General features: G+C 51.7%; 1 protein-coding gene across 4 annotated transcripts; it reads right to left on the reverse strand.

Moving 5' to 3' along the window:
* Positions 1-2766: 2766 nt before the first annotated feature.
* Positions 2767-13828, reverse strand: RTCA (RNA 3'-terminal phosphate cyclase). Of its 4 annotated transcripts, none has more exons than XM_023746183.1 (10): positions 13800-13828; positions 10876-11019; positions 10110-10233; positions 9155-9213; positions 7562-7703; positions 7070-7194; positions 5834-5892; positions 4788-4882; positions 3558-3662; positions 2767-3193 (listed from the first exon to the last, which is right to left on the reverse strand). In XM_023746183.1, exons 1-10 carry the CDS (start codon positions 13811-13813, stop codon positions 3092-3094), a joined length of 969 nt encoding a protein of 322 aa, XP_023601951.1. In that variant the 5' UTR covers positions 13814-13828; the 3' UTR covers positions 2767-3091. The 4 variants fall into 4 exon arrangements, with proteins under 4 accessions (XP_023601951.1, XP_023601953.1, XP_023601952.1 ...); XM_023746185.1 differs by lacking the exon at positions 13800-13828 and adding an exon at positions 12830-12903 and having other exon boundaries at positions 10110-10211; XM_023746184.1 differs by lacking the exon at positions 13800-13828 and adding an exon at positions 12830-12897.
* Positions 13829-15709: the final 1881 nt, after the last annotated feature.

Genomic DNA, 15709 nt, shown 5'->3' on the forward strand with positions numbered 1-15709 from the left:
GAACCCCCACGACGCCATCCGGGTCGGCTGTCTGCACACGCCTACCCACCGGTGTGGGAGGGGACCCGGCGGCCAGAAAGGTGAGAGGGTGGGAAAGGGCAGGGCTCCAGGCTCCCGGCCTGGAGAGGGAACCTTTCCCCTTTGTGTTCTCTGGGGTGACCGAGGGGGTGAAACCCGAGCCAGGACAGGAGTGAGATGAGACGCCGTGCCCTATTTCAGCTCAAAAGCGCCTTAGGAATTCGACGTCATTGGTTGTTCACACGGCCCACTGGGGAGCCGCCCGCTGCGGCGCGGCGTGAGGGCCCTCGGGTTTCGCATCAATGGGCGCTCTTTTCCGAGACAGAAAGTCCACTGAGGACATTCACCAGGATCTGTCTGATAAGGCAGTTCTTGGGGGGGGAGGGGGACGGGTAGCTGCAAAGATTGCCTTCGGTTCAGGAAGCGGCCTCACCCTGCGGTCTCATGTCACCTGCAGCAGGCACCGCCCTATTCGGTGGAGGAATACACGGGTTGTTTAAAAATGTCCTGCCAAGGCAGCAGAATGATTCTAATGGCTTTTTTTATCTCAACATTGTGACTTTATGTGTTCTGCAAGGACCCAAATGTTTCCACTTAAAATAGAAATAGGATCCTGGCAGACCATACAAGGAATGGTAGAGCTGGGAAGAATATCAGAGACTCTGCCCGGCCGGTGTGTGGCTCAGTGGTTGAGAGTTGACCCATGAACCAGGAGGTCACAGTTTGATTCCCGGTCAGGGCACATGTCCGGGTTACAGGCTCCATCCCAAGTAGGGGGCGTGCAGGGGGCAGCTGACCAATGATTCTCTCATTATTGATGTTTCTATCTCTCTCCTTCTCTCCCTTCCTCTCTGAAAGAAATGAAAACATATTTTTTAAAAAAGAATATCAGATTCTAGTCCTCATCCTATATAATAAAAGCATAGTATGCAAATTGTCCCCTCAACCGGGACTTGTCCAGGAGTTCGACCAGGGGGCGGGGCCGGCTGGGGGAAAGGAGGGGGCCCCGCTGGGGACCCTACCAGTGCCTGAATTTCGTGCACTGGGGCTCTAGTAATTTTATAAAAGAATGGAAATCTAACAGTTCTAAGCATTTCAACTCAACTGATACTTCTGTAAGCGATCGAAAAATAGGGTCCCCTGAAAAGCTAAGGCTCCAGGGCTGGTTAACTCACCTAAGCTGACAGCTAGGAAGCGGTGGAGCTGTCGGCAAACTCGCATCTGCTTGTCTGTTGGCTCTGGAAGGGCCGTGACATGGTGGGGAAGAGAGCGTCGTGCTGCGGCCTGGCCTTCCTCCCGCCGGCAGGACCCCCTGCACACCGAGGCTGGTAACCTGAGCGCGAGGAGGGATGTGCTGCACTTTGAATCAATGCTGAGCAGAGGCGAGCAGGGATTGGGGGCTGCCTTCCTACTTGAGTTTCTGGAATCTGATCCTATGACAACGGGGTAATGACCGACCTGCGCCTCTTTCTTCCCACGTGGGGCGTGGATTCTTCCAGCGGTGCCCCAGCCTGGAGCCTCCTGGGGCCAGTGCTCCTCCCAGGGTGTCAGGTGGCCAGTCCGAACCAGTTGCTCGCCTCGGGGCCCTTTGAGAAACATAGAGACTCCTGGGTCTCCCCCCAGTTATCCCGTCAGAATTCCAGGGGGCTGAGCGGGCAGCCTGGGAGCGGCATCTGTGTAGGCTGCCCTGAGACACTGGTGCACGCTGCCGGACAAGTGGCTCCGACCGGCGGCTGCACAGCCAGTCCCCAGGCGTCTGAGACAGCCGGTTGGTGATGACCGTCGAGGCGCCTCGCGCTGGGCTGTCTTCGCCAGGACACAGCTCTTCAGAAGCGCAGCCTAGAAACCGCCTTCAATCGCCTCACGTCTTAACGTATTATCCCAACTACATGATTTGGAAAATGGGGAAAAAACAGAAAGCAGCAGCAGTATCTACAGGGGTGGGCAAAGGTCGGTTTACAGTTGTGAGTACACGAAAGTTTATTCTTGTATTATTATTTATTCACTATTGTATGATTTATTTGTATTATTCCTCTATTATTCATTATTATCTTGTTACTGTCCTTAGGACTTATCTGTTAGGTAATGATGGCTGGGATTTCACCGGCTTTTGCCCACCCCTGTGTACACAGAGCCCTCATTCCCATTAGTCAGCTGCCTTGAACATTTTCCATGTATTGCTTTCCTATTTTTCCTCCCTTCCTCTCTCTCCCTCCCTTCCTTCCTCAATTACTGTACAGTTAAGCATAACAAATGTAGACCAGCTCAGCGCTTTCTGAATGTGTGGTAACGCCACCCTCTGATCTATGTCTTGGACTGTTTGATCTATGTCTTGGACTGTTTTCATCATCACGGGTTGAAGTCCCAGACGGAACAGTTCAGCCCGCTTAGCTCAGACACCAAACTGGTTCCCAAGTAACGTAAGTGTGGGAGCGCCCGGTGCTGCGAGAATGCCGAGCGATGGAAGGCACGCTGTGTTCCGAGACACACAGCCAGTTTGTCCTGCGAGCGGAACAGTAACAGAGCTGGGGCCCACATCCTGCAATTCTCCTTGTTTGGCTTTCACAACACGCCCAACAGGTTCGGCGCCGGCGTGTTACCCCAGGCCCGGCGAGGGCGAGGGAGAGGGCATGTGGAGTTAGGATGAGACGATGCTCACTGAGTCGTGGACACAGCGAGGGCGTGAGCGGGGAGCGGTCCATTCACACGGTGCGTGAGACTCGGCGCAGCGATCAGACCACGCAGGTATCACGGGCACCTCGACATCCCCGACTTCATTTATTAAGTAAGAAAGGAAAGCACACGTACTCCGGGGGAACAGAAGATTTTATACCAACACGTTCACACTGAGATCAGCTGTCAGACACCCACCGGCGGACAGCTCCCTGTCCACGTGCCGGGGGACATTCTGAGTCAGACGAATTGGACCGCGGCCCTGCAGATCTAGAACACTCTACTCCGCCTGGAGTTTCAGTGGGTCCTTTAGCAAGGACTCCCGAAGTGCCGTCCTGCGGTATTTACGACATGAGTCAGTGCGATAGGTCGCCGCGGTGCCGTCCCCAAGGCACAGCCCCTACAGGTTTGGATTCGTCATCGCGATCCCTTGGCACTCGATGATGTAGGCGTCTTTCGAGGCATCTCCTTCCTCTTCTGATTTCTTCACCGTGAATTTAGCCTGAAACCAGGAGAGAGCTCAGTGCGCAGGTGATAGGAAGTGCCCATAGCTCCATGAGCTTAAACAGGTGGGTAGCTAAACATCAGAGTCCTTTTAATTTTATAATTTTTTTTTAAATTAAGCATTTAAGTATTTTTTCTTCTCTTAAAATTGGTTCTCTGCACTTTTTACAGTTAATGCACACAGCTTCATTTCTTGCCTTTTTCAGTAACATGGAGCATATGTCCACCTTACTACAGTCTTTATAATGTAGTTTTATAAAATAATATAAAATGTATAAAGACAACTGGGTTTCTGTTTATTAAAATCTGACCCCAAACCGGCTATGATAAAAATCAGCTACTACTTCTGCTGGGACGCTCACCTTTGCTAGCTGTTCGGCAAAATGTATAGCCGTCTGCGTGTGGAGTGTCACGGGTCCTGTTTTTATTCTGGAAACTCCGTTGGCCAGTGCCATGAAAATGATCAGCTATGGAAAAGGAGTAAAGAAGAAACATCTCACACAGTGGCTAATATTGGAGTTAAAATTCTCTTGCTTCCCACATATAAATACCAGAAATCATAGCAGCTGAAAGAATTCCTATTTCCTTAGGTTTCCAGAAACCCTAAGAAGATGACAGAAAACCCGTGTCACCCAGAGTCTATAGTGTGGTACCAAACCGTTCCACAGCAGTCCTCAATATAGATTTTTTTAAAAATTAATGCTTAAGAATAAACTATTGCTGAAAGGTGACATAGTAATCAGACCAACTATCTGTACGGGCTGGTCTACATATGACAGGCTTCTTCCACCCTCTAGAAGAACACCCTTCTAACAGGTAAATCAACACTCTAATTCAGAATTACGGCGAGCGTGGCGTAGACCTGGGCCGGAAGGAAGGGACTGGCAGTAAGGGAAACCGTCTTAAGAAACTGGTCAAGAGCCTGAGGAACAGTTTCTAAAGGGAGGCTGCTGACTTGAGATGGAGAAGGGAAAAGCGTGGCAGGAGGAAAATCTATCAGGACGGTGGGCCACGGGAAGATGCCACTTGGAAATAGTCACTGGTTTCTCAGTGGGAGCAGGCGTGTCCGGGTAGAGGCCTATGGCACTTCCGAGAGGAGGCGCTGCAGGCATGAGCGATGGGATGAGGAGCAAGGCGGGGCCAGGGACGGAGACCTGAGAGTTGTCAGTGCAGATGGAACCTAACCCATGAGATGGGGCAGAGTCACTACGGGAGTGAATGCAGACCCAGAAAAGAGGGGTGAGCCCGAGCCTCGGGCTCCCTAACTGCTCAGGGTGAGATGATGGGAATGTCAACAGTGACGAGCCAGCAAAGAGACTGGATAGATGGCCTTGAGACAGGAAGACAGTGTGTCAGCACCACGGGAGGAAGTATTTCAGGAGGGAGGGTGACCGGCCGTGCCGAGTGCTGCAGCCAGGTCTGGAATCCGAGGAACAAATTCCAGGCTAATACTTTAATAACTCACTCAACTGCGCCACGCCAGCCGGGGCCTGACAGCCGGGGTCTGACAGTCAGTATTAACATGTGCACTCAACGCAACTACCAAGCATTCAGATCCGACAGGCCCCGAGGCTGGCCCCGGAAGTCGCTACCTGGTCTTGCAGGTACTCGTCCACGGCCCCGCCGTGCCTCAGGTTCGCCAGGAGCATCTCCGCAGCGTCGATGCCAACCTTGTCTGCATTGACACCTACAGGCACGGGGTAAAACAACTGCATTAACGGAGAGGCCAAAACCTGAACTCGCAGATCCCCGTCAGCACGGATACGACGTTTTTCAGGCCTCTCCACTCATGCAGTGCGACTTCCAGGGCAGGAGCTTTCCTGTATTTAACCTTCTGGGCACTCGGCGTATGACTGTCTAACCACAAGATGATCAAGCAAACCCAAAAGGTGGGAAATCTTATAAGAAAATGGTCTGGACTTTTAAAATGTCAATATCACCAAAGGGGGGGAAAATGGTGAAGAGACTATTCTGTAGCAAAAAGAAACTCAACAGACATGATGACCAAATGCTGTCAGTGCTTAAAAAAGATAATAAAACAAGAAAATCTGCCCAGCCTGAGTGGCTCAGGGGTGGAGCGTCAACCTATGAACCAGAAGGTCACGGTTCAATTCTTGGTCAGGGCACATGCCCAGGTTGCGGGCTAGATTCCCAGTGGGGGTGGGGGGCGTGCAGGAGGCAGCTGACGAATGATTCTCTCTCATCATTGATGTTTCTCTCTCTCCCTCTCCCTTCCTCTCTGGCATCAATAAAAATAAGTATTTTTGAAAACCCCACATTGCACTAAGAGACTTTGGTGCAATGGTTATGTCTGTAGGTGACAGACACCTTCTTGGGGCGTAAGGATGGTGCTGTGATGATGCTGCCATCTTCAGAGATCTTGCAGCTCGATGCTCAGGACGGGGGGGGGGGGGGGGGCGGGCAGTGAGAACAAGGTGGGGCGTTCACCAGCCCTGCAACTCTTCTATGGGTTTCAAATCTTTCAAAGCGTAAAGCTGGGGGAAAGACTGAAAACGTAATGGGCTCTAAAACAGAACCAGTCAACCGTACCCTTTTCAGCCTGCCACCCAGCACTCCTCCCACAGAGACATGGAGAGTTTAACTGGCGCTGGGCACAGGGGACCCCCTTCGTTTGTACCTCGTTTGCCGAGCGCTGACCCCGCCAGCAGGCAGCCCGTGGACGTCTCAGCCACCACGCTGCAGAGGAAGAGAAGAGCATGAGCGCCCGAGCCACCGAGACCCTCGCGTACATGCCAGGACACAGGGCGGCCGCTGGCCGACGGGGAGAATCAGATCTGGCTGGTACGCGGCAAAAGTGAGTGCTTCCAGCGGAGAGCAGCGTGATTGACGTTCTCCATCCTCACGGAGGCGTGAGGGCCCTCATCCTCGATGCCAACCCACCCCCAGGTGGGGGGAGCCCTCCGGGAAGTCCCGTCCTGCACGACGTGTTGCCGCCCCACAGCCACACTGCGCCGCACAGCAGTCAAGGGTGACCTTAAATGGGAAGGTCTTTCCAGAGAGATGCTCAGTTTCATTTTAGGTTTCAGACAGCGTTACCACACTAGAGCACGCATTTACTCTAACCCCGTTAGCAGTAACTCCGAAAAAGACCTTAACATTTAAATACCCACAAAAGAGACTTTTACACCTCAAATAAGCATTTTTATAACACTCGAATCACTAACTCCTAATTAGATTAATAGAGTAGTTACATTTCTATTTCTTCTTCTTTTTTTTTAATCCTCACCTGAGGATATTTTTCCATTGATTTTTAAAGAGAATGGAAGAGAGAGGGAAAGACAGAAAGAAACATCAATGTGAGAGAAGCACATCAATTGGTTGCCTCCTGCACACTCCCCGACCAGGGCCAGGGAGGGGCCCAGGCCAGGGAGGAGCCTGCGACTGAGGTACATGCCCTTGACCGGAATCGAACCCGGGACCTCTCAGTCCGCAGGCCAACGCTCAATCCACTGAGCCAAACCAGCTGGGGCTCTATTTCTTTTCGAAAAGATCTTGGCCAAATCTAATATTCGTCTGTAAACTGACTTCACACAGGTACAGAAAAGCAAGGGGAAATATTTCTCCCAGATCAGCTTCAAAGGCCAACTTCTGGTGAGCGTCGGCGTCGAAGTTCACCACACAGACAAAGGGCTCTTGCAATGCAATAAAGGCAAACCGTCCTCAGAAAAAAATTCGGAATAAAATAATCATCTTCATTCACTGCACAGCTGTTTCAGGTGTAAATGCCCTTTAAAATAGATCTTCTTAAAACTATAAACTTCAACAAAAGACACAAACACACCACCCTCCAAATCTTGCATGTGTACGAGACAGTTATTTCAACCCAGGTGTGGGAGAAAGCCCGGAGCCGCACATGATGCCGCTGCCGTTGCCGAAGGCGTGGTCCCGGGGCTCCTGGACCGGCTGGATGTTCACGTACAGGTCCCTGAACTCCTTCCGGAGGCACCTCACGGCCGCCGCCGCCATCTCCTTCGCTACCTGTTTTGGCGAAACAGAAACGCAGAGTAAACCAAGTTCACGATGATTGTGGCAACTGTCTTCACACCTTCGAGACAAACAACTTCTATGTGCGTTACAGAAAGGCTTGACTTGCATGAGCAGAGAGCACAGAATTGTAAGAAGAAAATTTTAATAAAAAGATTAACAAATTAATTCTTCTAATCATTTCTAAGTTTAGTTGCTAGAATACTTATCAAGACTTCACACACTGCCAAGAACATCTGGATGACTTACTTTAGATCAATGATTCTCTCTCATCATTGATGTTTCTATCTCTCTCGCCATCCCCCTTCCTCTCTGAAATCAATAAAAAATAATAATAATTTTTAAAAAATGGACGACTTACTTTAAAGGGCAAAGCGCCGGCCACAAAAGCCCTCCCGGATATCTTCGTCACAGAGCCACGCTCAGTTATGTTTATCGGGTTCAGCTGTTTCACTGGAGACACCTGGACAATCACTTCACCACCCCCTTTTGGGTAGTAGCCCCTACAAAAAAGCATGGCGAACACTCACATTCCCTGACGGCATGACACAAATAAAGCTCGATATTTACCAGGTAATAACATGGGGATGATATCCAACCACAGAATTGCTGGTTAAAACTGCCAAGCCCCCTTTTGGATCTGTGCTGCCCAATATGGTAGCCTCCATCACCAAGGGACTACTTCAATGAAATAAAACGTAAGCTCAGCTCCCCAGTCGCACCAGCCGCATTCCAAGGGCTCAACAGTCATATGTGGCCAGTGGCTACCATGCGGGACAGACAGGGGGACGGGTGGGGGACATTTCCCTCCCGGCAGGAGGCGATCCTGCCCAGGGTTGTTTCAGAATAAAACCCTGAGGTAGGACCGTGTCTCTTTTGCACCTGCCACGTTCCAGAGCCTAAAACAACACGTGGCGTGTAGTAGGTGCTCAGTGAAGAATGTGTTTAAGGAGCTGAACACCAATACAACTGATTCGACGGGAGACGCTGAGAACACGCGGGTGAGGGCGCGGGGCTCCTGTCCACGAGGCGCTCCCCGTCGGGGAGGCGATGGCCCCTCACACAGCGGGAGTCAGGCTGTGAGGACCACACCAGAGGTGTGCATATGAACTCATGGACAAGTCACACAAGAAATTGCAAGTTTCATCTGGAAAGAAATACAGGATTTCCAACTTTTAGGAGAGCAGGGGAGGAAAAACATGAACGACGACATGCAAGTGTGAAGGCACAGCAGGGTTAAGGAATAGCAGGCAGTCGCATAATCAGGACACACGGGATGTGGAAAGGAAGAGGGGAACAGTGAGCCCGGCCGGCGCGGCTCAGTGGTTGAGCGTCGACCTATGAGCCAGGAGGTCGGGGTTCCATTCCCAGTCAGGGCACAGGCCCGGGTTGTGGGCTCAACCCCCAGTAGGGGGCGTGCAGGAGGCAGCCAATCCATGGTTCTCTCTCATCACTGATGTTTCTGTCTCTCCCTCTTCCTTCCTCTCTGAGGTTAATAAAAATTTTTTTTTTTTTAAAAAGAGGGGGACAGTGAAGCCAGAAGGTACATTGGAACAAGACTTCAGCGCCACAGCAAGAAATGTGGCCTTTCTCTTGGAAAAGCACCCCGAGGGACTGTGCAGAGAATCCCTCCTGTGACCCCGCCGGCCCTGTCCAGCCGCCGGCGCAGTGGGGGCCCTGGATCCGCTCCGAGCCCAGCTCACACTAGACAGGAAGGCGCCTCAGAGCAGAATCCCCCTGAAAATCTCTCTCCCCGCAAACGAGTGAGTATCCCGGGCAGCTGCTTCCCAGGCCCCCGCTCCTGCTGCTTGCTGTTGGCAAACCACAGAGCACAGTGATTCCCTACAGGACATACAAGGAGAGTGGGTGCCAGGACGCTGTTCTCTGCCATCTGACCTCTCCACTATTTTTACCATAAGTGGTGGGTCCAACGGCCGCGAAATAAGCAACTTACCTCATCTTAATGTCACAATTAAACTTGAAACCAAATTTTTCAGCAATTGGCTTGAACACCTGAAAAATGAGAGCATTGTCGCCTTAACAACCAATAGTCACTGATTCAACAAGTGCATCTATTAGACACAAGTGCCCAGCACGGAGACTGAGCTAGTAACGAGGGGTTATAGTGACGTAACAACGCGTAGGCTAGTTCCAGTTTTTAATAAAATAAGGGGCGTGGAGCTGAAGTGGAAAGTTTAACATTTCATGAGCCAGGGCTGCGCAAGTCTGTGTCATGAGAATAAAAATCGCAACTCGGGGTCCTTGATCCCAATGATCATTTTACCCGGGAGGCGCTGTTTCTAACCCTTTCCCTGTAACGCTCCGCGAGGAATCAGAGGGTTTTGCTGAACAGGATTCTATTCCGCCTTCTCGCTTTTTTTTTAATATAACATACATTTAGGTTATTTCTTGGCTATTATGGATAGTACTACAATGAACACGAGCTCTCTCGGAGATCTTAATTTATCAATTCTCTTGGACAAATACCCAGAAGCTGCATTACTGGATCAGGCGGTCATTTTATTTTTAACTTTTTGAGGAAACTCCATATTGTTTCCCACAGCGGCTACCACACTGGATTCCCACCAGCAGTGCACAGGGGTTCCACTTTCTCCACCTCCTCGCAACACTTGTCAAACATAGTATTTCATTCTGGTTTTGAGGTTTTTTTTCTTCCAAATCCTAAGTCCCAGAACTGATTTGTATAATAAGTAAGAGAATTTGTGTAATAATGACACGAGCTTTTTAAAGGGTTCACCATGAACCCTATCTAAGCCGCAACACGAAATCTACGGTAAACATAAGCCCACCGTGAAGAAATACACAGGAACGCGCACAAAACCACTCGGATACATTTAGATGGAGCGCACAGGTCACCGTGGTGTGTCGGCAGCCTCGGAAGCCCTCACCATGGCCGTGTAGTCGATCTGCGGGGCCATCTCGGCATTGGTGCCGCCTCGCAGGCGCAGCTCGGAGGGAGACGCGGCGAACAGGACGCAGGGCAGGGACACCTGCAGCAAGAGGCACACGCTCCTGAGGGGAAGGCAGAGCGGGCTTAGCTGCACTTTCCTTCGAGACGAGGCTTCGCAAGAAGGTGATACTGACACATCCCCCTTGGCGGAAGCACAGACAACGGGGACAGGGACAGCAGGTCCACGCCCTCAAGTTTAAAGTTAAAAGCCATTTCAGTCACTGAATGACAAAATCCTCCATCTTAAAGACACAGTCGCAGAAACTGGCCTGACATGTAAATGTGATAAACCCATTTCTCCAATGGGAAAAAGGAAAACCAAGTTCATTCTAAAAGCAGTAGAATAGGGTTCGTAATAGCTGTGAGTCAAGAATGAAGCATACTCCCAGGCAGAGATGAGGACGACTACACAGCATGAAAACAGCCTTTTTCACATATGCAATTTCTATTAATAAAAAGCAGCGAAACAAATATGCTATACTATACACATGAGAAAATTCCAGCTATATAATAGCTGCAGTTAATAAACAATTACGTGCCCCAAAGTCTCGAACCCTCAAAGGTAGGTGTGTTATCTCCACTTTAAAAAGTGAGGAAACAAACTGAGAAGGGCTCAGCCCGGTGCCCAGGTGCAGGCAGGACCGGCATTTGAACCCGGGCCTGACTCCAACGCCCAGCCTTAGGAGGAAGGAAGAGCCACGCACCCTGCCGTCTTGGTGTCGGCCGTGTGGCTCCCTCCTTTGATCTTCTCGGGTGTAAACGTTATCTCGGTGGAGCCGATGTCCGCTCCCTCCAGTTGCCCGGCGCATAGGTCTCGAATCATCTCCAGTCCGGATAAGTGCTGAGGCCTTTAGATCAAAACACTGCATCAAGACGCGTGCATTCCAACTGCCTACGGCCCCGCGTGCCATGACACCTCCCAGGGTCAGCCCTTCCGCGGGGGTTTTATGCGCCTGGACGACCTGCTAGCAGGCGTCATCTTACGGGATCCTTCCAGACCATTTAGCTATAAACACATACACTGACATGCTGTCAATTAGAAGTATGCAAAAGAGGGAAAGTAATAAAACTGCCTAAGTGTCCCCACTCCCCCTTGCCCTTCCCTGAATAGTCTATGGCGCCTGTTAGGGGCTGAACTGTGTCCCCTGAGATTCATACGCTGATGCCCTGACCCCCAGCACCTCAGAAGGTGACTCTATTTGCAGACAGGCCCCTACAGGAGTTGATTAAGGTAAAGGGGGCAGTGAAGGCGGTAATCCATTCTCACTGGTGTCCTTATGAAAAGGGGAGATCAGGACACAGAGAGACCCCCGGGATGTGCCTGTACAGCAGGATGACCGTGAGAAGAGCAAGAGGGTGGCCACCTCCAAGCCAGGGAGAGAGGCCTGGGACAGAACCCTCCCCTGTGGGCCTCCCCAACCCCGCCAGCACCTTGATCTTGAACTTCGACCTCCAGAACTGGGAGAACATACACTTCTGTTTTTAGGCTGCCCAGCCTGTGGGATGTTGTGACGGCAGCCCCAGCAAAGCAATAATGTGCCTAATGCAACCTTCATGAATTGGATGTCCCTGCTGGTGACGGGGGTGCTGGGAACTCTGGCACAGGGAGTGAATATTCACCAGCTCACTCACTGCCTTTTAATCATTTCAAAATGGCCTGTGGGTAAAGGAAGAGGCTAAGAGCTAGCTGATCGACGGCAACGGACCGCACACAAAATGCGCACAGAGGAATCGCTCCGGCTTCCACCTGGGTCCTCTTCTAACAGGTGCATCCACCCGAACCTTATGGGATGGCATCCCTGGCTTCCAGACACCAGGGACGAGGCCCAGGGGCAACGTGTTCCCCCTCTCCGCACGCAGCCTACGTCCTGGTCCTACCACAGCTGCCTAGTGGCCTGAATGAAAGCGAGACGGACCCAGCTCTGGGCCCCTTCCTGTTCTGATTTGAAAATGTGCTGTTTAAAGAGTGGGGTTTCCTCTGGCTCCACAGGCCCATCGGCCTCACCTGTCTTGCCCGCTGCTCCGAGCTCCCCAGGCAGCTGCGATGCCCCGGGAGGAGGGGAGGCATTTTGAAAGATAACTCCTTAGGAAACGAGACAACTCTAGCCAGAGGACACAGGCCCTGTTTTCCTCCTTTCTTTTTGATTGTTTTTTTAATTGAATGTTTTGGGGTGACAATGGTTCACAAAATCACGCAGGTTTCAAGGGCACAAGTCAACAAAACATCATCTGCACACGGCATCGTGCCCATCACCCCAAACGAAATCTTTCCGTCCTGCCCCCCTACCCCCATGACAGCTGTCAGAGGGGAGGGGGTTGGGGGCCTGTTTTCTAAGTTTGCCCCTGGAGGTTTCAAGACTGAACAACCCAGGCCACGGCTAACAGCCCAGGCTGAAGCCCGCACCCGGGGACCCTGCTGCCCGGATCTTCTCAGCATCACTGCGGCGGCTCCTGAGTCCCCAGCCCCACGCCATCCCCAAGGCCCAGGCTCCGCAGCCCGCCCCTCACGGCCACCCCCGCCCAGCCCCCAGCCCACCCATCCCAGTCTCCCAGCGGGCATCCCCTTGGCCCTGCCATCCCCCAGGCCCCAGAGCGCGACTCCCACGGCCTGTCCCTTAGCCCCCAGACCCCTTGGTCCGCCCCCAGCGCCCCGATTACCGCAGGCCGGGCGTGCTGCGGCCGGCTCGGATCTTCTGCACCCGCAAAGAGAGCCCCGGAGGCAGCTCAGGGCCCGTGACACTCTAAGGATCTTGCCGCCCTGCGCAGGGTGTGGGGCGGAGACAAGAGAGATGGTGAGACCCTCAAGCTTTCCACCACACCCCACACTCACACCCCACACCACACCCCGCGGCTCGGGCTCGCACTCACCCCTTTCCAGGAGCCCGCCGTCCACCTCCACCCGCGGCCCCGCCATGGAGGGCGCCCTGGGGCCCGGCCCGCAGGCGCACAGCCTCCAACCGCGCGCGGCGAGGACACGCCGGCTCCCGCCCGGCAGCTCCGAAAGCTGGTCCTCGCTGGGGCCGCGGGGCTGGCGGAGAGGGTAGGATCGGAGGCTCCGGAACACGATTCCGCGGAGACCACCCGCTTCGCGCCGGGTCCGCACCCCCAGCAGCCACTGCGCCTGCGCGCCACGCGGTGCTGGGTGGGGGGGGCGAGCACGAACCGGATTCCAGCAAATCCGGGCGGCGGCCGGGCGGGGCCCCCAGCGCCGCAGGATATGCGTCCCCAAGGCGGTGCCCTGAACGCGGACCGCAGTGCCGCGGGCTGCAAGCCTGCCTTTCCCGGGACCGGCGCCGGCAGCGCCCCGCAGGCCTGTGCGCACGGCGGTGCTTTCCCCGTTTCCTCCACGACCCGCCGCGCCTGGAGCTGGGGCCTCTTCGAGCTGCGGGTGCGAGACCCGGCCGGGCCTGCACGCACCGACCTCCCGGGTGCCTCGTCCGCAGCCTGTCCCTTGAAATGCGTGTGCCCTGGTGCCGAGTACTATTATTGCTTTTCCTCTCGCGAGACGCGCGCACACTAGTGCGGCCACTTTTGAAAATAGTCTGGCAGTTCCTCATCGTGGTTAAAATTAAAGATATATAATAGAACCCATGTCTCAACAAGTGCATTTTCAGGTATAAACTCTTACCTTATGAACCACATGCCATTGGCTAACCACTAGCACCTGTGTCACCTCGAGCTTGTTAGACGTGCAGACTCTCGGGTCCTGCCCTGGTCGGTTGCATTGGGAGCTGCATGTTAATAAGACCCCAGTTGATATGAATGTGCAGTGCAGGCTAGAAGCCACCGCCCTGGAGAAACTTTTGCAGGAGGAGGATCAAGAATGTTCCTGCCCTGGCCGGCTTGGCTCAGTGGATACGATAGAGCGTCAGCCTGCGGACTGAAGGGTCCCAGGTTCGATTTTGGCCAAGGGCACATGCCTGGGTTGTGGGCTCCATCCCCAGTGGGGGGTATGCAGCAATCAATGATTCTTTCTCCTCATTGATGTTTCTATCTCTCTCTCCTTCTCCCTTCCTTTCTGAAGTCAATAAAGATTTTTTTTTTTTTAAAAAAGAATGTTCCTAGTGTGGACATTCCCAGGCACGGAAAGGTCCCCAGCAGGTGGCAGGTGCGGGTTAAGTCCCTGGTCAGGGCGCATGCCCAGGTTGCAGGGCTGGCTCCCCAGGAGGGGGCGCACAGGAGGCAGCCAATCGATTTTGCTCACATCTACCCACATTTCTCTCTCCCTCTCTCTAAAATAAAAAATATAGTTTGAAAAAATTTGATGTTCATGCAGGTTAGAGCACGAATCAGTACTTCAGTCATTGTTAAGGATGAATACTACTCCATGATATGGATGTACCACATTTTATTTATCCATTCACTTGTTGAAGGAAATTGGAGGTGTTTCCAGTTTTTGGCTATTATGAACAATGCTGTTACAATCATTGTTGTACTAGCCTTTGTGTAGACATATGTTTTCCTTTCTCTTGGGTAGACACCTAGGAGTGGAATTGCTGGGACATGGTCATATTTATTAGTTAAAAAAAGAGAAGAAATTAATTCTTTGTCTCTTTTGAGTGAAAGGATTAACTAGTGAGTAGGTGGCATGTCTCTTGCTTTTGGAAAGAAAGGTAAGAAAACATAATACTGAATTTGGAAGCAGTAAGCCATTGAGGTAAAAGAGGATAAAAGAAAGGAAATAAGCTAGATGTTTTATTGGGAGAAGGTAGAGATAAAGGGACATTAAGAGGAAGAGATGGTATAGGGACCCTAGAGAAAAAATAATTCACTTCAAAGTGTTTTTATGTAACACTTGCATGTAGTATTATCAAATATATTAACAGTGCTTATAAAGTGTTTTGTTAGATTTTCCTTTAAAGATAATGACTTTGATTTATTGCTCACAGTAGTCCGTGTGTGTGCACGCGTGCATATGTGTGTGTGTATAGGTGTGTGTGTGTGAGAGAGAGAGGGAAATACACTGAAAGGTAAATAAGGCAAATAAAGAAGGGTGAGTTTAGATACTATTAGACATTGAATTTGTGTAATACCTGAGATTTTGTTTCACAGCCACTAATCTTCACAATTGAGGACTTATAATGTTCTCTTTGTCCCAGTTATTTTTCTCTCTCTCTGTATTTCTTTAGACATCCGTGCAGATTTTCATTCCTGATAAGAGGCAAAAACAGACAAATGTCACCCTGGAAACTTGGCTGTGCAAGCTCTGATCTTCTCTTTCCTGGTTCTAAATTCGAGGCAAATAAATGTGCACCAACGGTCATCTTTGTAGTCCAAGAGGCAAATAAATGCGATTCATATGTCTGTGACATATATTTCCTGTGCTGAGAAGGGAAGAACATGTTAATAACATGCTTATTTTAGACATCAGGGTAACCTTGTTCATCTTCCATGAAAAAATATTGAACAGCCAGTTCAAATGGTCAGGGATGCTCGCTGCGATAAGAGCTGCCAGTCGTTGGGACCTGGTTCAGTACAGGCCTGTGACCCCATCAGTGGGTCGGAGCCTGGCACCCATCATCCAGGCGGTTGCAATTC

Source organism: Myotis lucifugus, unplaced genomic scaffold (genome assembly GCF_000147115.1).
Source record: "Myotis lucifugus unplaced genomic scaffold, Myoluc2.0 scaffold_633, whole genome shotgun sequence".
NCBI classification, from domain to species: domain Eukaryota; kingdom Metazoa; phylum Chordata; class Mammalia; order Chiroptera; family Vespertilionidae; genus Myotis; species Myotis lucifugus.